Source organism: Ciconia boyciana, chromosome 2, assembly GCF_034638445.1.
Source record: "Ciconia boyciana chromosome 2, ASM3463844v1, whole genome shotgun sequence".
In the NCBI taxonomy this organism is placed as follows: Eukaryota; Metazoa; Chordata; class Aves; order Ciconiiformes; family Ciconiidae; genus Ciconia; species Ciconia boyciana.
Genome location: NC_132935.1, coordinates 8,871,778 through 8,892,173, shown reverse-complemented (window position 1 = coordinate 8,892,173; position 20,396 = coordinate 8,871,778). Strand labels below are relative to the sequence as shown.

Genomic DNA, 20,396 nt, shown 5'->3' with positions numbered 1-20,396 from the left:
TACACTGCAACCCCAGAAGAAAGGCTGTGGCTTGTGCACACCCAGCCAGCTGCAGACCTGTTAGAAGTTCGACTGTAACTCATAGCTCAGTGCAGAGTGGACTACATGGGGCACAGTCGTACCTCCAAACTCAGATGTGCCCAAAGGAAAAGTAAAGGCTCTCTCTGTGCCTCCTTGAAAGGAGGCTGACTAAGCAAAGTTTGTATCTTTACATTGAGAAGTCTATAGGTATAGATGGATGTACATGAGATTGTCCAATTGGCATCATTCAAAATAGCTAAAGACACCCAGAGCTGTCATTATTCAGAAAGAAAAAAATGTCATCGCCAGGTTAGCACTAGAGAAGAGTAAAACCAAAGACCAAGAAAGAGCAAATAATTAAAGCTCAGTTTTGCATTATTTAAAAAAGAAAAACCCACTCTTATTCCATCTCCAGTTTCTCTTACTTGCTTCTTCCATATGATGTCAGAACTAATCTAAGAACACATGTGCAGTTCCAACAGCAGCCCTAAAATAAAACACGTAAGCTCTAAAAAGCCTTAAAATAATTACCTCCTCCTTCTCCACCAGAGGTTTCACCTCTGCCAGGTGAGCATCCTGGAACTCCGTTGACATGGTCAGTAGCTGATATCTGCAAAGATGAAAAAAGATTTGTTCTCAGCTTGCATCAAAGATTAAATACAGGAACAAATAAAGATCCTGCTCCACCCAACACCCCACCAATGACCCACTGTCTCAGGTTATAGTTTAAAAGACCTTTGCAAGAAGCTTATGAATCTCTTGTAAAATGCCTCCCTGGTTTATTTATATACACACTCCTGCACAATACGAGATTAAAGAAATATTAAGGCTGCAAGATCAAACAAAAGTTTGGCAGCTTCAAAACAGGGAATGCTGAAGGAAACAGGGCAGGGACCAGCATGGAGAGAGTCATGGAAACCGTCATTTCACAGGTGAAAGGAGGCATAGCCAAATCTGCACAACCGCCTTCTGAAATTAGCTTGAATACTTGTCTCTGAAAATTTTTTTCTTTTTTTTCTCTTTGAGGCAGGGTCCTTCACCATCCCCCAGATTTTTACTGTAAGAAAACTGAAGTGGACATTTTACTCTCAGATTGATGTGCTCCATTCCTTGAGACAAACGCCTTCCTTGATCTGAACAAACAGTACCAAGTAAAACAGGTATTCCTTTGAGTGGACACCAACAAGGTGCATGCAATAACGCTATTTTCAAAACTGTCAAAGTAAGGAACAAGATTTCTGTATCCTGCTCTAGCAAAGGACCAGCATCGCAACACCCAGCCCTTGTCTGCGGGAAGCTTAACTGGGAACACGGATAGGGCAGAACCCCAGAAGAGGCGACTGCTGAGGCAGACGGAGCAGCAGGTTGTGCTGCAGGTGCAGTGTGCCTTTCGCATTTGGACCAACAGGCATCTCCATTCAGGGATTGTATCAGTCCAGACTGGGAGTTAAAAAGAAAAACAGCATGTTTTCATTCTCCTGACCAAGATAAGGTGCCAGAAGCAGAGGGCTGTTCCCTACGAAGCTCTAATGAGTGACCAGAAACAGTTCCCAAGAGATACTGGAACTGTTTTAACAGCAAGATGACAAATACAGAAGGCAAAGTATGTTTGTTACATACCCTCTGCTCTGCTGGAGAAACGCATATCGTGGGTTTTGGGCATCTTTGGACAAAATTGGAAATTTATTAACTACACAACTATAAAATGAATCAATTGTTTACTTTTTAAGAAAAGTTTAGAACTGTCTCAAGTGAAGCATATGAGTCAGCATACTCATAAAGCAAATAAAAAGGTTGAAATGTGTTTAGGAATTATTGACTAAGAGTAATGTTTAATAATTAACAGTTTTCCTGAAGGTAAGCATAAAACTCCTGAACAAAATTTAAATCAATTCTTTAAACCATGATTTCCCACCTCCTGACTTAAATCTGATTTAAGCCAATCAGTCTACATAAATAACCTGGTGCTAAAGAAGGACTGTGAAACCCACAGGAGTATCCAGGAGCCAGCAGTGGCAGCAGCATCATTTTTACTCTGGCCCATGGGTTAATTCAATGCACTTTCCCCTAGGCAAAGATGCTCTAGTGAGAAAGTTTGCAAGATGGCTGGATGCTGCAGGAAGCTATGGAGTGGAACACACAGATTAAGAAAGTTAAAGCTGAAAAAACGCTGGTGTCCATGCATGCGCAAACAGCTTCAGATTTTAGGAACCCTTCTTGCTAGCTATGCAATTGGGTGGATTTTTGGTAAAGAATTAGACTGAGGATTTTAAGCTTAGAGAAACGCTTCATGAATATTTAACTGTACCACTTGAGGCATGGGGACAGGAACAAAACTGACCCCATTGCCAGTAATTTGTATTCCAAATTTACAAGAAGGCACTAGAGATACTTAAATAGTCAGAAGAGTCAAGACAGAGTTAATTCCCTGGCAGTCACTCTGATTCACCCTTTTTCTCCAGGTTTTCCACTAAGTTTTGCCTGTTACAGATCTTAATGATAAAAGAAAAAGCAAAAAACAAGTTTGCCAAAAATTCAAGCAACTGCAAGTGACATTTTAGAAATAGCGTTACATATTTTCATAATTACAGCAATCTATTTAATCTACTATTCTACACAGTGAGCAATTGTGCATGGCAGAGAGGGAAAAATAAATGCTGCTGCAATATTTGGAGGTTGAAAATATTTACATGCAACTGCACCTAACTCAAATGGCTTTTTTTTTGCAATTCAGCAAATTCTGTTAAAACAGAAATAGCACCCTAATGTTGCACCTAATTCTGCAATAGGGACTAGAAGTGCAAGAGATTTTTCCATGTTTTGCCTATAGGCGAGGAAAGTAAGAAGCCAGGTTCCCTGCAGTTTTCCAGTAAGAAGCAGCTCAGGGAACAAAGCCACAGCTAGTGTTTGTGGAAGAAAGTTGTTTACATGGGATAGTTTCAGATTTTCAGGGACTCAGAGCATTGACTACAAATGACCACAGAACTGTGCCAAAGAGAACAAGATGGATGCCTTTTATAGACTTAAAAAACAATCCTGTTTTCATAATAGTTCAAAGTTGTTGCTCTATGTTTCCGAAAGAACCAGCACTAGGAAGTGCTGACCAGCAGATTACACGACTGCCATGAAGTCTGCTAAACAAAAGCCCAACATGTACCAAGTTCTTGCTTTTGGAAAGATACCAGATCTTGGAGCCACATAATGTTTTCAGATCAGGCATTTCCAAGCTCTGGGTTTTCCTTCTCTGCATCAGGAATACCTGAAACGTTCCCACCAAGAAACAACCTTGTGATAAGGCGGCACAACAACATGCTATTTGTTCACGAGAGCTGGCAAACAAAGCTCCGCTATCTGACAGCACTGTAAAAACCATTTTATTTTCCAAAGAGAAAGATGCTGGGGAAGTGGTTTTGTACCACCCATATTCAGCACAAATTTTGTAATTTCTAAATAGGTGCTTTGTGCTCCCCTCCCTTATGTGACAGGGTAGCTCGAAGCTAATATAACTGCATAACTCTCCTAAACAGATAAACCATACAAGCATTCCTTTATACACATTTCAAAGCACTTGCCTCACAGAAGTCTTCAAAAGACAAAGTTCATTTATATCTGCAAGCAGTAGTGTAAAGTTGCCAACTTGGAGAAAAACAACTTTTTTTCACTCCATTTGGCCAATTCTAAGCCTGCTTAAGAGGTCCCAAGTCCTCCTCTCCAGGACAAGCCACCTCCACCCAGCAGACACCCACCACCCTGCACCCAAATATCGGTTACAATTGCTGCTCAGAGGATCAAGTTTTAAAACAATCATACTTCTGACTAAGAAAAAAATAAAGGTTTAAGGCACCTTTGCAGCTGGCAAAGTGCTTTAAAACAGATCACATAGCTACCTTTGCCAACTAGCAGGAAAGGCAGCGAACCAGTCTCTAGGAAGCAAGGGGGGTGTGGGGAGGGGTGAAGTCATCTGTGCAACACTGCGTTCACTAATTTCATTCAACGATGCTTTTCTGTACCCATTCCAGCACAAACCCACTGCTCCAAAACCACCAGAGCAAGTGTCACAACCAAGGCTAGTATCTCAGGAATCATCTTACTGAGCCTGATTATTTTGCTCGTAAAGGTTCAGAGCATCATCGCTGGAGGGACAGTCATTGCTGGGGTCTTGTTTTGGCAGCAGGGGATCCAGGATGGATGGGCAGCGTGGCTTTGCACAACACTCTGCAAAGCAGCTAAGAAGCCACACATCAGCCCATCCATCCTCGGACACCAGCAATGTTGCAAGCATAAGTACCAAACATTAGGTAATCCTAATATACGTGACTGAATTCATTCCAAGCACAGAAGTGAAACAAGTTCAAAGATCCCTCATTTCAAACTTTATTCTGCTGAAGACTCACATATGGCTGTCCGAGTTTGTGTCATGGGGTGCCTCATTAGCGTAATGCTCTCACATCCATGAAGGGCTGGGGGAACTGCTGCCAGCACTATAGGATCTACCTCTGCCCTCATACTCAACTGCTTTTTATTTACATGCTAACATGGAAAACAAAGAACAGGAAAAGACTCCTGCCTGAGCGTTTCATAAAGGTGGCAATTTCCTCAAACCAGCTTGTTTAAACACTGGCAGCAGAGGTTATTCTCCTTTTGAGTACTGATATACAGAAGGGTCACCTCACCAGAGCAGCCTGATGGCAATTCCATCTTTGCAGGCTGAGCAAGCAGAAGGGACAGCAATCACTTTACACGTGGGACTAAATACTCATGACCGTCTAATGGCAAAGAGGGAGAAGGCCACAGGCACTGAGGGTCACAGCTCCCAAGCACTGGTGTTGCTCTCTTTGGAGAGAGAGGGACCACGCAAGACTTGGGCTCCAGGGCCACACGTAGGAGGTGTTTCCAAGCCAACCACATCACTCTACACTTTATCCCTTGAAAGCCACAAGTGTCTTCAGAGCTCAGGAACCAAAGCAGGTAGGAAGGACAGGGGTGGCAATTTGAGGCTTTGTGCATCTGCAGCAGCTCTGTTAAAAAAGCAGGGATGAGGCAAGGATGGAGAGAACTAAGATGTCCCCAGAGCTCTGCAGAAGTTGATTAGCAAAGGTCCCCATCAGTTCCAGGTCAGAAAAATAACCAAGCAGCTCAGGCTGCTGACAATGAAGCAAGGAAAGTTACTATGACGCTCAAACAGCATTTGAGCCTTACATATGCTCAATTAGGCCTCTTCCAGTCATTAACAGTAAATGCTGTAAATTAGTCTGACTGGCCCTAAAATAAAAAATGGTTACTGTAAAGTGGAGAGCAGCTTGAAAAAACTTGTCTCCACTAAACAGAGACAAGTGGACATCAGTTAATAGCAGCCATTAATGGTTATGGTCCACAATAATGCAGTTTACATTTCAGATATTTTATAATAAACTTGACAAATCTAATCTTCCTGGGTTTGAGTCATTTGAAAATTACGCATTTTGCAAGCATCCAAAACAGTTCATGCATAAGCATCTGCCCACACTATGCCCTGTTTAAGCTACCCTTTGTTACAGGCACTGGTATCACGAGGTCCTTTGTGTAACGAGTTACTGATTTTCTCTGACATAGTTCCACACAATAAATAACGAAAGAGGTTTTATAGCAGTTCCTCCCCTTTAAAAAAAGCACATGACTTTTGACAGTTAAGCAGCATCCGACTAAAGAGATCGAGCAGCAAGTGTCAAAAGTTGAAGACACTCAACTACTTGGGACTCTCTGGGTTTCCTTAGCCTCTGGTTATACATGATTATCTCAATTTGCAACTAAAAGTTAACCTGACACAAAGGAAGCTTGGAAGCCTAACCCTTAAATAACCTAAAGTTTCAAATCAGAAAAGGTCAGGAACCAAAGCATTGAATTAAATAATACCAGGGAACTGAAACAACTATGCTGCCTGGTGGCCTCCAGTTCACAGACATCCTGTGAATCACCATCACCCAGCCTTCTTCAAGCACAGCACACTGCCAATACTTCATTTAATTATTTTGTGTTTGTTTCTAACCAATTTTGCTTTTATTTCCTTTCACCCCCCTTCGGGAGCTACTCCACCAGCATGCGTTAGTGAAGGCTCTAGTTGAAAATAAGAGCTCAGGCTGGTGGCCCCCCCAAAAAGGTGGGGTTTTAGGAGCATAATGTAGCATAACAGTGATTTTCAAAGCCAAAAACCAAAAAGGGCTTAAAGTTTTAGCCATTTTTAAGTTTAGACTTATGCTATGTGCTAATCAATCTGATTAGAAAAACAAAACGTTTTAGCCAAGAACTTGAGCCCTGTGCCAAGTAACAGCTGGCTGAAGCCACACGAAGACGACTGCAAAGACAGAGCCAGCAGCTGATTCCACCGGGCTCCCAACACGCAGATGCGGGTCCACAGCATCTCCAGCAGCTACGCTTGCCTATGGCTTTGGCATACCTGTACAGTTAGAAAGACAAGATCTCCAGGCGCATCTCCAGTCCTTTTCTACTGTTTTTCGCTTGTGCAACTGGTGCTGGTGCCTGAACGGGCACAGAGCTGTTCAGCTGCAATCGCTCTGGGATTGGACACAGCCTTTAAACTGCCAGTTCCTCAGACTGGTTACTCTTCACGTGTATGATACACTCGGGCAGCTGCACATTGATAGTAGCATCAAAACAAAGTGAGCTGGAAGCAACCCTTCTGTCTACTCCGCAGATGTTGAGCAAGAAAACTGTTGCAACGCAGTTTGCACAATCCTCTCACTGTGGGATGCAATGAGGAATGTTCCTTGGAAAGCCTGGGGTCCTCCCATGCTTCACGAGAGTAGAAATTGGCTGTGGGAAGGGTTGGTGTGCTAGCCAAAGGACATGCCTGCTGTCCCCATCTCCCCTATGCTGGACACCCCTGTTGTCCCCCCGCAATATAACGAGCGGCTATTCTATTCCTAGCTGGCAGGGAAATGGAGAGCTTGCAATGTCTTAGGGCTTTTTTCCTGTTGTAGCAATCCCTAATACTACCTACACTATAATATCACAACTCCATGAGGGACAGATTACAAACCCTAATGAAGTTCTCTGAAATTCAGGTTTCTTTACCATCTGGCACCTGAAATTGCTTCCGGTCATACCTCTGGAAAAGTGGTTATCTCCAATAATGTGAAGTTCCTTTAAAGAGATTAAAAATACTAGCGATACCCAGGACTTTTTAGCTACAAAGACTGCTGTCATCTCAACCTGCCTCCTCAAGTGCCACCTCTTATGGCCAAGGTGGCTGCAAACAGTCCTTGCAGAGCACGATGGCACAGGGTAACGGTAGAGGAACCCAGGGCTTTCGTAAGAAATCCGACATCTGAGTGGCAGCCTAAGTTTATTTGGAAACACATGATGCCCATTTGTACTGGTGCCAATATTGTCCCTTAGCTTTAAATGAGTCCAGGCTGTGGGTGTCAGCACCACAGGGCGGAAAGAGTGAAGAGCAATCAGCTGCCTTCTCAGGCTTTGTTTTCTTACCCCACCAAGCCAGCCTGTCTCCTTCCACTGCCCCAGCACCCTCCTAGCATCCTCCCAACATCCTTCTCTGCATCCGTCCCACTCCTCCTTCAACTGACTGCAAACATAAAGGTCTTAAGCAGAGATTAAAGGCAATGCATTGGTACAGATCCTGACACCTGCCTTGCACCTGGGTGTTAGGCTGGGCTTTGGGAGCAGATTAAGCAACGAATACTGCAAAGATGCATTAAGCATTTCATAACATGGAAGAGAGTTTCAGCCACAAAGATTGCAGTCTAAACAGACAAGAAACAAGCTATTGTTCCTGTAGCTCACCAGCGTCAGGCCATGCTCCCCACCCCCTCCTATTCTCAATCTGCCATGCTTTAATAGTTCATAGCTTCTGCCCAGCTGCAACTGCTTCAAAAAGTGGGTGGTTCTGTGCAAGTTAGAGGCAAAAACATACTGAGATTATTCCAGAAGGGACAGGCTCATAGTGTACTCAGAGATGAGGAATGTTATCTGGCTCTCTAGGTTGCACCCTTGCAAGTATAGAGTGGTTTCTTTTCAGATGTTTTGCATTTTCATGTTGATGTTCAAAGATGAGTACTTAAGTTACAAAACATCACAGCTCAGGCTGATGATGTATCTTAATTTACATTTATTCATTAGGTCATACTATATGGGTTACAGCTTCTGAGTACATATACGACTTGTTCTACCACCTATTAAAATTGCTTGCTCATCACTGTTAGAAGTTCTCTTCATAACCCCTGCCAAAATGTCTGGGCTGAAGTTTTCCATGACAAGTGTCTGAAGGTTTGTTTGTTTTTGAGGAGAAAAGTATCATTTATGGCTATTATTTTGTTCCTGTGAGCTCTCAGTCCCCTTTTCTAGGATGAACTTCAGCATTCTAGATCTTAATCTGACTCAGACTTTGCACAAATGGCCATTGTGTTAAGGACACATCTTTCATTCTTCCCAAGAAAGTCCCATTATAAAATTACCCAAATCTAAGCATTTGCACATGCTGAACTACTCAGGACTAGATTTGGGTAACAGTCTTCCATTGCCTGCAAGCCTCAGCACCTAGCGATACAGTATGATCTTCCTAAGGGCTGAGCACACTCCTGCCTGTATCACAACAGAAAAAACTGGTGAGGGAGTGTCTAACTCAGCACCATCCAGTGCCAGAATACTCCTTGCTTCTCAAAATAAGGCCTTTCAAAATCCTTCAAAGTGGGCAAAAAGCAATTCTTCATCCTCAGCTGACTTCGAAAAAAGCCTTACCCATCCCTGCTCCAGGTTAGCATCTATTACATCAGGCAGAGAACTTACAGTTATCACTTTCCAGGCTTTGTTTACAAGAGGGGTTGGAGTTATGCATGCCCAAATTTATTTAAGATTGGGATTTTATATACAACTTCATAAAATTCAGTATGTTTCATATGGAAAAAAATGCAATGTTCTTAAATTATATCATCTAGGAAAAAAAATAGTACTTTGAATTTGCCAAAATATAAAGGGTCATCACAAAAGTCTGCAATGCCTCGATTTGATACAATAGTCACGTTAACCCAATATATCACAACTTTGTCCAAGGACACCAATGCATCTTAAAATTTAGCAGGGATATGCTACATACAGTAAATACAAAATATGTTTAGAGCACTCTAGAACTATAGCAGTAGGAAAATGACATCATTAGTTTGACAAGGTGCACATGAGCTTCCTGAAGGAAGCAAATGAAAAATCCACAGCAAGAGCAATCCTTCCTTCCTTCCTCTAATAGTGCATTTCCCATCTGGATGTCTGCTTACTGTGTTCACAAATAAAGGCTCCTTTAAAAGTTGCATGCTACTTTGCTGATTATTTTTCCATTTCACCTTATGCCTACCAATAAACATGCATGTATATAAATAAAATATACTACCACTCTTTTGCTTTGAACACCAGTGCCTCCACCTACAGAGTCTTTGTCAGGGGCACTACAGATTAAGATCCTTAGCACTTAGTTTTTGCTTCCTAAAAAAAATCAGAATCTCTTAAAGCAGTCAAGTTGGAAGAGCAGTGACATGGCACGGACAGAAAAATACAACATGTACAAAAAAAACCCCCAAGGAATGGTTGAAAGCTCATGGAAAGATTTGTTTTAGTCAGTTAGGTTTTCATGCTGCGCTAGCTCCTAAGGTTTGCTCTTTCCATTAACTTTTACATCATCCATACAGTACTAGCACACTGGCCTTACACATCCATGGCAGAAAAGCAGCTAAAAGAGCTATACTTTTGAAGCTATACTTAGTTCAGACAGGAAGCAGCCAGTTAAAGGCTTGGAAAAGTAGTGAATACCCAGTTTTAAAAACAGGTCTTGGAAAGGAAGATCTGCATTGACCAAGTTCCAGCTATAAAGAGAAAAAACCTGACTGACAGATGAAAAAGATATATTAAAATTGTGACAATTAACTGAAAGGAAGTAGCACAAAACCCAAAAGAAACATAGGAAACGTGATCAGCCACACAAAACAAGAGCAGTAAAATTGACATACATCCTGCTTTGTACAGATACAGCTGTGGAAAATTTTATCAGCATGGGCAGTCCAGCTGTGCATCAGCAAGCACGTTGCAGAGTACCCCTGCATGGCAAATACCCCATTTGACAACAAACTGCTGGGCATTAGCTAAAGACAACACTCTCCTGACAGCTGGAAAACAAAACAGGCCTGATCCTGCAGCAGCCCTTAGCTAAAAGTAAAACTAAACTCATCTCCCTCATCATCCAACATAAGAGCTTGCGCATTTGAGTCTGAAACTTGGATAATTGCAGGCTTTACTCTCCGAGCACTTGCAGTGCTGGATTAAAAGGCAAATAATGGTACTGATTCTCACGGACGCTCAGTACTGAGTTTAATTATGTCATAATAACAATTTAGCAATACATGATCACATATTCAGGAGAAGCTCTGAATGGTTCCTTACTGCTGCTCCATCTCTGCAGCCACAGGGAATTAACAATAGGGATTACTTCCCGCTGACTGGCCCCGCTGAAGTTACCCAGCGCTCTGGAAGTGACACAGATAGGAAAAAAACCACCAGCATTTGAGAGAAACACCAAGTTCAATAGCCATTATATTCATAGCCATTGATTTCCAAGAGGCCTAACCCAGATTTTAGTCATCCATAGCAACACACACCAAACCTGAAAACGGGATTGCCTTACTCTCAGCCTTTTAAATAGTTTCAGTATATTTCCCATGACTTTCCAGTACTAGAAAGTAACTTAATTGCAACTTTTGGGACAGAGCTTTTGACAGATGGCAGAGGGGTAACTACTGCTTCCTTGACCTGCTGACAGGTGGAGATCCGCTCCCCATGCAACAGTCCAGGAAAGCTCTTCACCGAGAAGGCTGCAGGGGCAGCACCATCGCACATTAGGTAAACTTACAAATTTACACGTAAAAGCTGAAGCTGAAGGGCAGTCTACATACAATACCATTTATTTAGCAAAACGGTAACAGGACAAAACGGGATCTTCTGCACTTCTGCCTGAGATTTCTAGGTGCTGTGACACAATGTGGAAGTTAGATGTAAACAAACTGTCAGCTGGAACTTGTACTTGGTTTCAAGAACCAGCATTTCATCACTATCAATATCAAGCAGTTGCATCTCCTGGGTTTTGGAAGGTTTTCCTTTCATGTGGTCAAACCAGAGCAACTAGAGAAAGTCACTCTTACTGCATAGTGCTGGGACTGAACTGATTCAGGCCATTGGTTTCCCAGGCTGTACTCTCCCCTGACAGCAAACGGGCTTTTGCTGCCTTAAGCTTCCAGCTTCATGCATGATGCAAACATTGCTGATCCACCACAATTAGAATTTGTATTATTTCTGAGAATTTCACAATTTCTAGTTGTCTTCATTCTGAAGAGCTTAAAGACAGTTTCACCTCTTCTGTATCTTTTCTTTCACTCTTTGTCTATTTTGAGACAATAAAAGCAGGAAATGTCTCATTACATATATGCTCCATGTTTTGTGCAACAGATTCTCAGGCTCTAACGAGGTTAAGTGAAAAAACAGTATTTTCTATGGGAAGTTAGAAGTTTGCCAAAATCCCTTAAGCTAGTTATGAGAAGATGTAGGTTGCACTTCAGTCAAACAAATTAATCACTTAGGTTTAAAAATCTGAATCAAAGAATTTCTCACAACAGTCCACTGCTAATCCCACCTGAACTACAAGAGCAAATTACTCAGCTGCCATGTAAGTATTTTTAAGGACCAGACCCCCATGCCAAAGTGCTTCCCAAGATGCACTGTGATCTCCCCATGTAACTGTCATAGTGCAAAAAAGGCATATTCAAAGAGCAGAATACCTCCGAATGAAGTAAAGAAAATTGGGGAATCCTGCTGTTTTTACCGAGCATTCATACAATCTACCCAGATGATCTGTCACAGTTTTAGCATTCCTTTTTATTTTCACAAGAACAAAAAAGCCATTGTGCAGGGGAGAAACAGAAAAACTTAGAGTCTCGTTTTGGTGATGCGGATGCTGGTTCCCAAACACAGGCAGGCACATGTGGTAGTGCTCCCTCGGCAGCGGGTGTAACTTCTTTGGCTACTGCCAAATTCTGTGGACACCTGACACTTTGACATCTCTATCCTGCAGTCACCTTGGGTAAAGTGGCCAATTAATGCAGGGAATCAGTACACAAACCCTTTTTCCTAAGGGTAACAAATGAAAACCCCAGCTTGTCAAGACCTTCTAGACCCCTGTCCCCCAGCCTGGTTCAAGGCCAGCCACTTTTGCAGAGTGCCCATTCTCAAGGGGATGAGTTCACCTCTCAGTTCACTGATTGTAGAAATTTTGGTTCAAAGATTTCAAAGTTGAAATCCAGCCCACTCAGGTATCTGCTGAATTGCAGTGCAAGGAATTCACATTCAGAAGTTGTGGTCTCCAGTTCCCCAAACTGTTATGCCATGGCATCTGTTCACTTTATACTGAAAAGTATTAGGTACAGAAACCATACACACCCTAAGTAGTCTCTCATTACTACATTAAAACCTGTTTCCACTGCATCTCTATTTTCCATGTCAAAACACACAGCAGTTCCTCCTGAACACATTCATGCACTATTCTCCTTGTAGGGCACAGAGCTTATTATTACTCAGGGGACTGTACAAACATTTAAGGAACACTTTATTTTTGCTGCACCTACTCCTGAGTTTTACCATTTCATCCACAGCCATTAAATTCTTGCTGTGCACAGGACATTGTACAGCATTAGCTGCATGCTGTTTACTCAAGTATCTGTGATAAAAACACAGTCATTCTATGTCAAACTACATTAGACTCTGGTTAAAAGAACACAAAATTTTAAAACACATGTTCCCAGAGCCAAGTTCAAAGCACACCAGCTTAATGCCACTGGCTGAAGTTTTAATGTAAGTTATGCCTGTAACAGCCAAGACTAAAAACAGCAAGGCAGGCTTCTCACATATTTACCAGAAGCATTTGATAGCTCCTATTTACAGGCTATTTCCATTGCTTGCCCTGAATGGTGAGTTTTTCAGCAGCTGTGTATCTTTGACACACACACAAAAAAATTGACAAAAAGCCAGAAGTCAATAAAAACAGTGCAACACCTCGCAGAGAGTCTGGACAGAAAGCTTGAAAGCTTCAAGTTATCTTTGACCTCTTCTATGCCACTACAACTGTATTGTCTAGGTTCAAAATACAGTTCCTATTTAAATAGACAACTGAGGAGAAAAACATCCAAATAACACAGTTGGTAAACACTTCTATCTGAAGCCTAAGGACAGTCCTATTCTGGTGATGGGGTGCAAAATCAGGCACTGTGGTCCTTATAAAACAGTGAGCAATGCCAGTTTGCAAGTGTTTCATAGGAAAACTGTAACACAGTGGAAAGCGTTAACCAAAACATCCTCCTAGCAGAAGTGAAATCACTTACTTCATCAGACCAGTACGCAGCTGTGCCTCCATTGCAAACACTACCATGAAGTGCTCTGAAACTGAGCAGTGCCTGGAAGCACAGACAGCAAACTGCACCTATGATCACATATGAAGACAATAACCCTACTGAAACAACTGACTAGTAAAGGCTGGACACCAGTCAAGCTTGTCATCTGCTCCAAATCCAACACAGAGCTGTGAGAGCAGAGACACAAGCAACAAGCACCAGTAGTCAACTTCCACAGAAGTATGTGCCTTCATTTCACAGCTGTTTTCTAGCCCAGCCCAGTCCACTGCTGCCAGGGGAGCCTGGACCGTGGCAGCAGCACCTAGCAGCTGCCCTCACCACCAAGAAGGGCCAGGGTACAGCTCAGGGCACCCCATCCACTGCTTCCTCCTGCCAGCAAACAGCCACCACCCCACTAAGAGCCACCCACACCTCCACCGGCAGCCAGGAAAGCCTTGCTTGGAAGGAGGGGAAGGAAAGCAATTTTTGATAAGAAAAAGGAGCAGGGTCATGCAAAGATGCACCCTCAAAGGGGCTGTGAGGCCCACGGGGGTAGGTGCATGGATGGATAGGTAGTTAGATGGATAGGTAGGTGGATGGATGTATGGATAGGTAGTTAGATAGACGGCTGGGTAGGTAGGTGGACGGCTGCGTAGGCAGGTGGACGGAGGGACCCTCCCTTACCTGCTGCGCCACCGCTCTCCCCGCACCGCTGCCGCCGCCGCACTCCGACCGCCACCCGCCTGCTGCCGCGGGGCGGATTTATAGCCCGCGCCCCGCCCGCCGGGCGGCGCTGCCCGCCGCCGCCGCCGCCACCGCCTCCCCGACGGGAGAACGGGGCGGGCCGCCACCCGTTCTGGGGCTCCGCCTGCCCGTCCCCGCGCCCCGGGGCTCCCCCCCGTCGCCCGCAGACGTTTGCGGTGTCTACACCCCGGATTCCCGGTCTGCACAGGGTCCCTAAATATGAGCGGGGGACCCCGGCGCACACCCGCAAGCCCGGGTCCCCCCTTCCTCCAGGCGCGCAGCCCTGGCAGGGAGAGGCTCACCTCTGACATCCCCTTTCCGGGCAAGCTTTGGGAGCAGTGAACGGCTGAGACCTGCTGCCCTGCTTCCCGAAGCGTTACCGTGCCGGGAAGAAGGGGTTTCGCACAATTTGGTGAGGAGAGGCGAGTGAGTGCAAGGGGTTTGCCCAAGGACCGAAAGAGTAGCAGTCTTGGGAAAGGCTGAGCAAAGGACTGCGACAGCGGGGTCCTGGCACAGGTGGTCAAAATCGTGCAGATGTATGTGCTACTATATTAAAATAAGTCTGTTTACCAGATCCTGAATTGCAAAATCTTATGCTCATATATTAACGTGAGCACTGGGAAGGAACTCTTGATTGCAGTAGAAACAAAATAGTGCCTTCAGACATTTCTGATGAAGTTCAGAGGGTGCAGCGGGTGCTGCAAGTCCTGTGTGAGTTTCCCAGCGAACAGCTCTTTGGCAAGAAGCGCAGCTAATCGTTTATTCCAAAAAGAGGCCCTAGCCTGCTGAGTAAAGAATATCTCTATATACACAGTTCTGTGTGTAGCCACCCGCTAAGGGGTGGGTTAAACTGTGACAGCCTGAGCTGCTTTTTCTGTGGCTCTTCTGTAAAGCACACTTACCCCATGTGTGTGATTTCACTTAACAACCTCACTTTTATGGCAGGTTACTGTGACCCAAACTGATGAAATCCACAGCATGTTATCATACTCCCTCATGTAGTGGCCTGAAGAGGAAATCAGAAATTCCTGAAACTCTGAAACTCTGTTAAACTCTCTGCCTCTGTTTTCTCGACTATACAATAAGCTTATTAAGTCCAGTCTATAAAAGCTTGCTGCTGTTCAAATGCATATTAGCTTCTCTCCTCCTAACCCAGCTTCTGCACCTGAGTCAGAATGTGCTGCCTTCAGATAAAGAACCCTGGAAGTCTGGTTCCTTTTTCACCACGAAATGGCGGGAGACCATGTTGTGCAGCAATAACTCTGAAATATTACCAAGTGTAGTATAAAGGAAATTTCTTATCATGTTTTTGTACCTTTGATTAGTTAATGTCTGCAAGGATGAAAAGTACTTCTAAAACAACACAAGAGAAATATTTGTCATTCTAAGACGCAGTGCCACTGTGTGTGTGCTTTCTTTGGTTTTTTTCATCATAAAAGGTCTAACTTTTTTCATACTCATTTTAAACTGTGAGGTCAGGAAACCAATGAAACAATCACAAATAATTTAATTTGCAGCTGAGCCTATTTTGAAGTCACATCTTCTTCAAAATTATGTCATCAAATCACTGGCTTGCTATGTTTGTTATGGAAGATCTGTCTAGCTCAGTGGCTCCTAAAGTATTGGAACAAGTGCAAATGCTAGAACAAGAAGATGGGCTTGACTAATTTTCCAAGGGATTAATCCTTCCTTCGTCTGACCGTGAAACAAATTCCTAGCTCAGAAACATTCAGTCCTTCAGAAAACAGATCTGGGTCAGTGTCTGAACTGTGTGGTTTGGCCCATCCTCAAGCAGTTTTTCAGTCTGCTGTGCTTGGCTGCTTTTTGGGGAAGGGGCTGAAAACTCCAGAGATTCAAATGGAATGAACTGTTCCCTGTGTACTATATGCAGACTTTTGCAGTAAAAACAAGTACTGAGTCTGGAACAAACTGGAGAACTGGAATTAAGTTCCAGTTTTCTTTTCCTTTGACCTTTGCAGTTTGTTTGTTATTTAAATCGCATGTAGTGTTGGACCCTCAAAAATGTTGGAGACGGGCAGGTAGAAGCCCCCAGGAGTCAGTACCTGCTAGCCCACATGAGTAGGAAAGCTTGGGAATGTGTGCATACAAACTGAGCCTTAACTAGCTCAAGCACTCTTCCCAGCTATTTTTGCTAGTTATGACTGAGAATAACATGGTGATTTACAGTGTCTTTTGAGGGTGATTGGTGGATTGCAAAAGAAAATGAAGTCATTCCAAAAATCCAAGTTAGGAAGTATTTTACTATGTGAAGATGTAATTGCTGAAATTTGTACTCAGAGAGCCAAATCCTGCCATGTGCCAGGAAGGAGCACAGCTGAAAGCTTGGGGAACATCATTCCTCTCTGCTTGAAAAAGTTGACTTAGAAGACAAGTAGGGAAAGCAGGAATTTCAAGGCTTAATGTGCCAGGGTGGCATTGCTGACAATGCAACAGCCACTGCCTCTGTGAGCTTTCACCCTATGCTGGGCTGCACGATTGCTCACACCGCATTCCTGTAGCAGCTGAGTGGCTCCTGTACCAGTATCTGTACATGTACAGACGTGTGTACTGTAGGAACCACTGTGCTAGGGAGACACAAGTTGCCACCCACATGGTCCCACTGAAAAGCTAATGAGTGCTTCTACCATAAATATTATTTTTTTTAATAAACTAGCTTAATGCAGCTGGCATGCACTTGTCCTTTTCAGAAGAGCGTCTCTACAGGGGGTGGCTGCCCAGCCACAGAAGTTCATTCCTGTACTAGTGAAGGGGCTGTTCAAACTAATCTGAAAGCACCATGCCTCCCCAGTGCTGTCTATGGCTTTCACTTGAGATTGCAGCATAGGTCTCCAAGATTTTTAAGAGTAAAGTAAACAAGTCCTTGATTTACTGTTTTATTTTGTTTTACTAAACTGGGTTATTGTGGGTATACGCACACACAAAGACACATATGCACAAAGGAGGGAAATAGCATACTTCCATGCTAGAGAAAGACTAATTGTATGTGCTGAGCAGAAACCTGCCTATGTGTTCCAATACCTGGCAGTAACAATATGTCAGCATTTAAAGAGCACTTTAAAGCCATTAACTAATCAATGCTTACAAGGCTCCAGGGGAAAGAGTGGTACAAATGAAGAACCACCAGACTAGAGACCTGATCCAAAGTCCACTGAAGGGTAGCAATTCCATCTATTTCAATGCTATGGAAACAGATTTTAATTATGAGATTCTTCTTCTTCTTTTCTTTGACATTATATTTCTTGCCATGCCAGCATTAACAGAGGAAATTTCAGTGGTTATGCTGCAGCAGCGAAGAAGGAAAAAGAGTTGAATAAAGTAAGAGCACAGCATTATTTTTTGCAAAAAATATTGTGCATTTCTTTAGAAATATCTCTGCACACTGTTTACATTTAAGCAGTGGTAATATTATTAGTCACTGCAAAAGTAACTGGGTGTTCCCTTGTTCTTACTAACAATACAGCAGGGATAATTTTGGATTAAGCTACATGTTTTATGAAAAATATACTTGATGTTTGCTGGTTCATATCAAAAGAATTCCCTATGTGACCCATCAAGTATCACACCCCATCCACTGGGAATTTTATTCCACTACAGCCTTTTGTTGTTGCCTTTGGATCCCTTGATGAGGCTGACATGTAGCCATATGGATCTGTTGTCCTTCCAAAAATTATCCAATGCACCTTTGAACCAAGGGCACTGACCTCAATAAAAAATATAAATAAATAACACCATGGATTGCAGATTCACATGCCCTTGTCAGAGATTTGCCTGATATTATTCATATCCCCACATAAGTACTTATTTCCAGTTTGGAAACTGTTTTTGGCAGGTTTATCTGGTTCAGCAAAAGCATAGATGTGGGGTGAGTCATTTAGTTGGTCTTGCAATATGAACTTCCTGCCATTTGCAAAGGAAGTAGATTTTTTTTAATATATTTTAGAAGACCAGAGTTTATCTGTAAGTTCATTCAATGAATGGAAGGGATGGGGATTTTGTTTGTTTGTTTTGCTTTGAATAGGTATGTCTCTTCAGGAGGTTTTTGGTGTTGCATTTTACCAAAGGGAACATTTTTGCAGGAAGTTCTGTTAATTGGAGTGGAATCTATGAGCTAAATTCACAGCAGGACTCAGCTGCCGAGTGACAGGGCTGCCCAGCCCCACGTTTGCCACTCAGGCTTTCAGTCCAATGCATGCGGACAACTAAGTGCCTAAGAATTGGGTTTCTGAGAAGTCAACATGATAAGTGGTAAATATTAAAGCTAGCCAGGAGAAAAAGCCAAGAGAGACAAGGTCTAAAATAGATTTTATGTTTATTTCCACATAAGGCTTTTGACTGTGAGCTCTCTCTGAGAGATGAATACCTATGATCAGTGAGTGCTTTCTCTCGTACTGCCTCACAGTCCGAAACCCACAGATAATACAGGCATCTGAGGGACTTGGTTTCAGATACCATACTTACTCAGTTGTGTTTGAACACAGCTCTTCCGCTTACCAGAAAAAAGTCTTAACCAGAGTCTACAGAGTGGTTATATACCCATTGCACAACATTTTGCTTGCGATTTCTCCTGTTGGAGCTAATGCATTTTGTAAAAATAATGAAAATTCATCAAGCCAGGCAGGAAAAAGGAAGAATTTGGTTCTGCAGCTCACAGATGTCATTGCAAAGACAGGGAGATAGTTTCATATCCCTGCTACAGTTGGAAGGGGAATTGGGACTTGCCGCATACTTCCACTCCTCCAAACAGAAAAGGCTCAAATTGCAATTTCTAGATTAAAACCTGTCTCTCGCACCAAGAACTCACGAAGAGAGCCTCTGTTTTCAAAGCTATCTTTTGTGCAAAGATTAAGCCAGCAGGGACTCTCTGAAACTTGCACAAGATAAGACAAAAGGAAAGAAATCCCAACTGGGGTTTCAGTTAGGATCTAGAGCAACTCCTCTTCCCAGTGTGACAGTGGTTTCACACACATCAAGCAGTAAAGAAAAGTGCTTCCTGATTTGGTGGCAATGCAACAGGGGTTTTAAAGATCTTAGTGGTACCTGCAGTTTGAACTGAAGAGGTTCAGGTGAATTCGCTTGCACATTCACTATAATCAGAGTATAATGCACTGCTGCTAATTATCTGTCCTGATGTAGTCTCAAGTTGTCTACTCAGATGGATTCTTTGTGTTTCACTTCTTTGTCACTTGCTTGCCACTGGGCAGAAGAAGCAGTACAATGCTGCGCACCATGGTCCGTGAAGAGCCCTGTGCTTGCTGATGGCCCCAGCACATGTGTGGTGACCGGCTACTCACCTGCCCTCTTGTTTGCCCAATGGGCTAAACAGAAAGCTATTTGGGGCTGCTGGGAGATCAAAGAATTGGTTTTATGGGTACCTGATAGCCCTTTGCACAAGTTTATTTAGTCCTGCTAGAGGAATATTGCACTCTTCAGACCTGTCCACCTGTTAAACACACATGTACACACCTGTATGTACAATCGTATAGAGCTTGTTTCTTTAGGGATCTACACTAAACATAGAGATAAACACAAAAAGTTCCCTTACAGATGTAGCTTTACCAAGCTGGCATGAGATCTTATTCTTTTTTTATTCATGTTGATTCGTTTCCTGGTCACCTATGAGCAGGCAAGGAAGTAGAGACACGTGTTTTAACTGTAAACTGAAAGCAGTGCCATAACCCTACACAGCAGTCAGAGGTAGGAGAAATAAAATGCTGCAAGGTTGTAAATGAGGGGCGATTTTTCTCAGCTCTCAGAGGTAGGTGGCCTTCTCCATCCCATTCCCAACAAGAAACTTTGCATTTATCAGACAGGGTTTACTCTGGCTAAAGGAAACCAGTTAGGAGGTACTGCCTTCAGCATTAACAGCTACCCTTTGCCATTTCTCCTTCTTGAAGTAGCATCTTTACTTTTCTTCCCAAAACAACCTACAAGACAAGATACACAGGCCACTAATTCAATTTCTGAAGCGTTGGATGGGTAGAGGATTTAACAGAGCCCAACTGATGCCCACAGTTGGCCATCTACAACTTCTTGCAGCTGTAACCCTCCCTCAGTCTGCCTAGCTAACACCTTGGGGTGCCAGGACTCTCCATCCCCATTCATTGAGTGGGGGGAATTTGACTATTACTTGCAACTGCTGTCCTCTGCTGCAAATTCAATGCAAAGTTCAAAGATGTA

General features: G+C 43.2%; 1 protein-coding gene across 1 annotated transcript in view; it reads right to left on the bottom strand.

Annotated features, from left to right (window-relative positions):
- Nucleotides 1–14,255, bottom strand: part of NDRG1 (N-myc downstream regulated 1) — a 40,485-nt gene extending 26,230 nt beyond the window's left edge. The window contains exons 1-2 of the mRNA XM_072851846.1: nt 14,139–14,255; nt 553–631 (exon numbers count right to left, since the gene is read on the bottom strand). Coding sequence (XP_072707947.1) covers nt 553–615 — 63 coding nt within the window. The 5' untranslated portion in view covers nt 616–631; nt 14,139–14,255. The remainder of the gene's footprint in view (nt 1–552; nt 632–14,138) is intronic.
- Nucleotides 14,256–20,396: the final 6,141 nt, after the last annotated feature.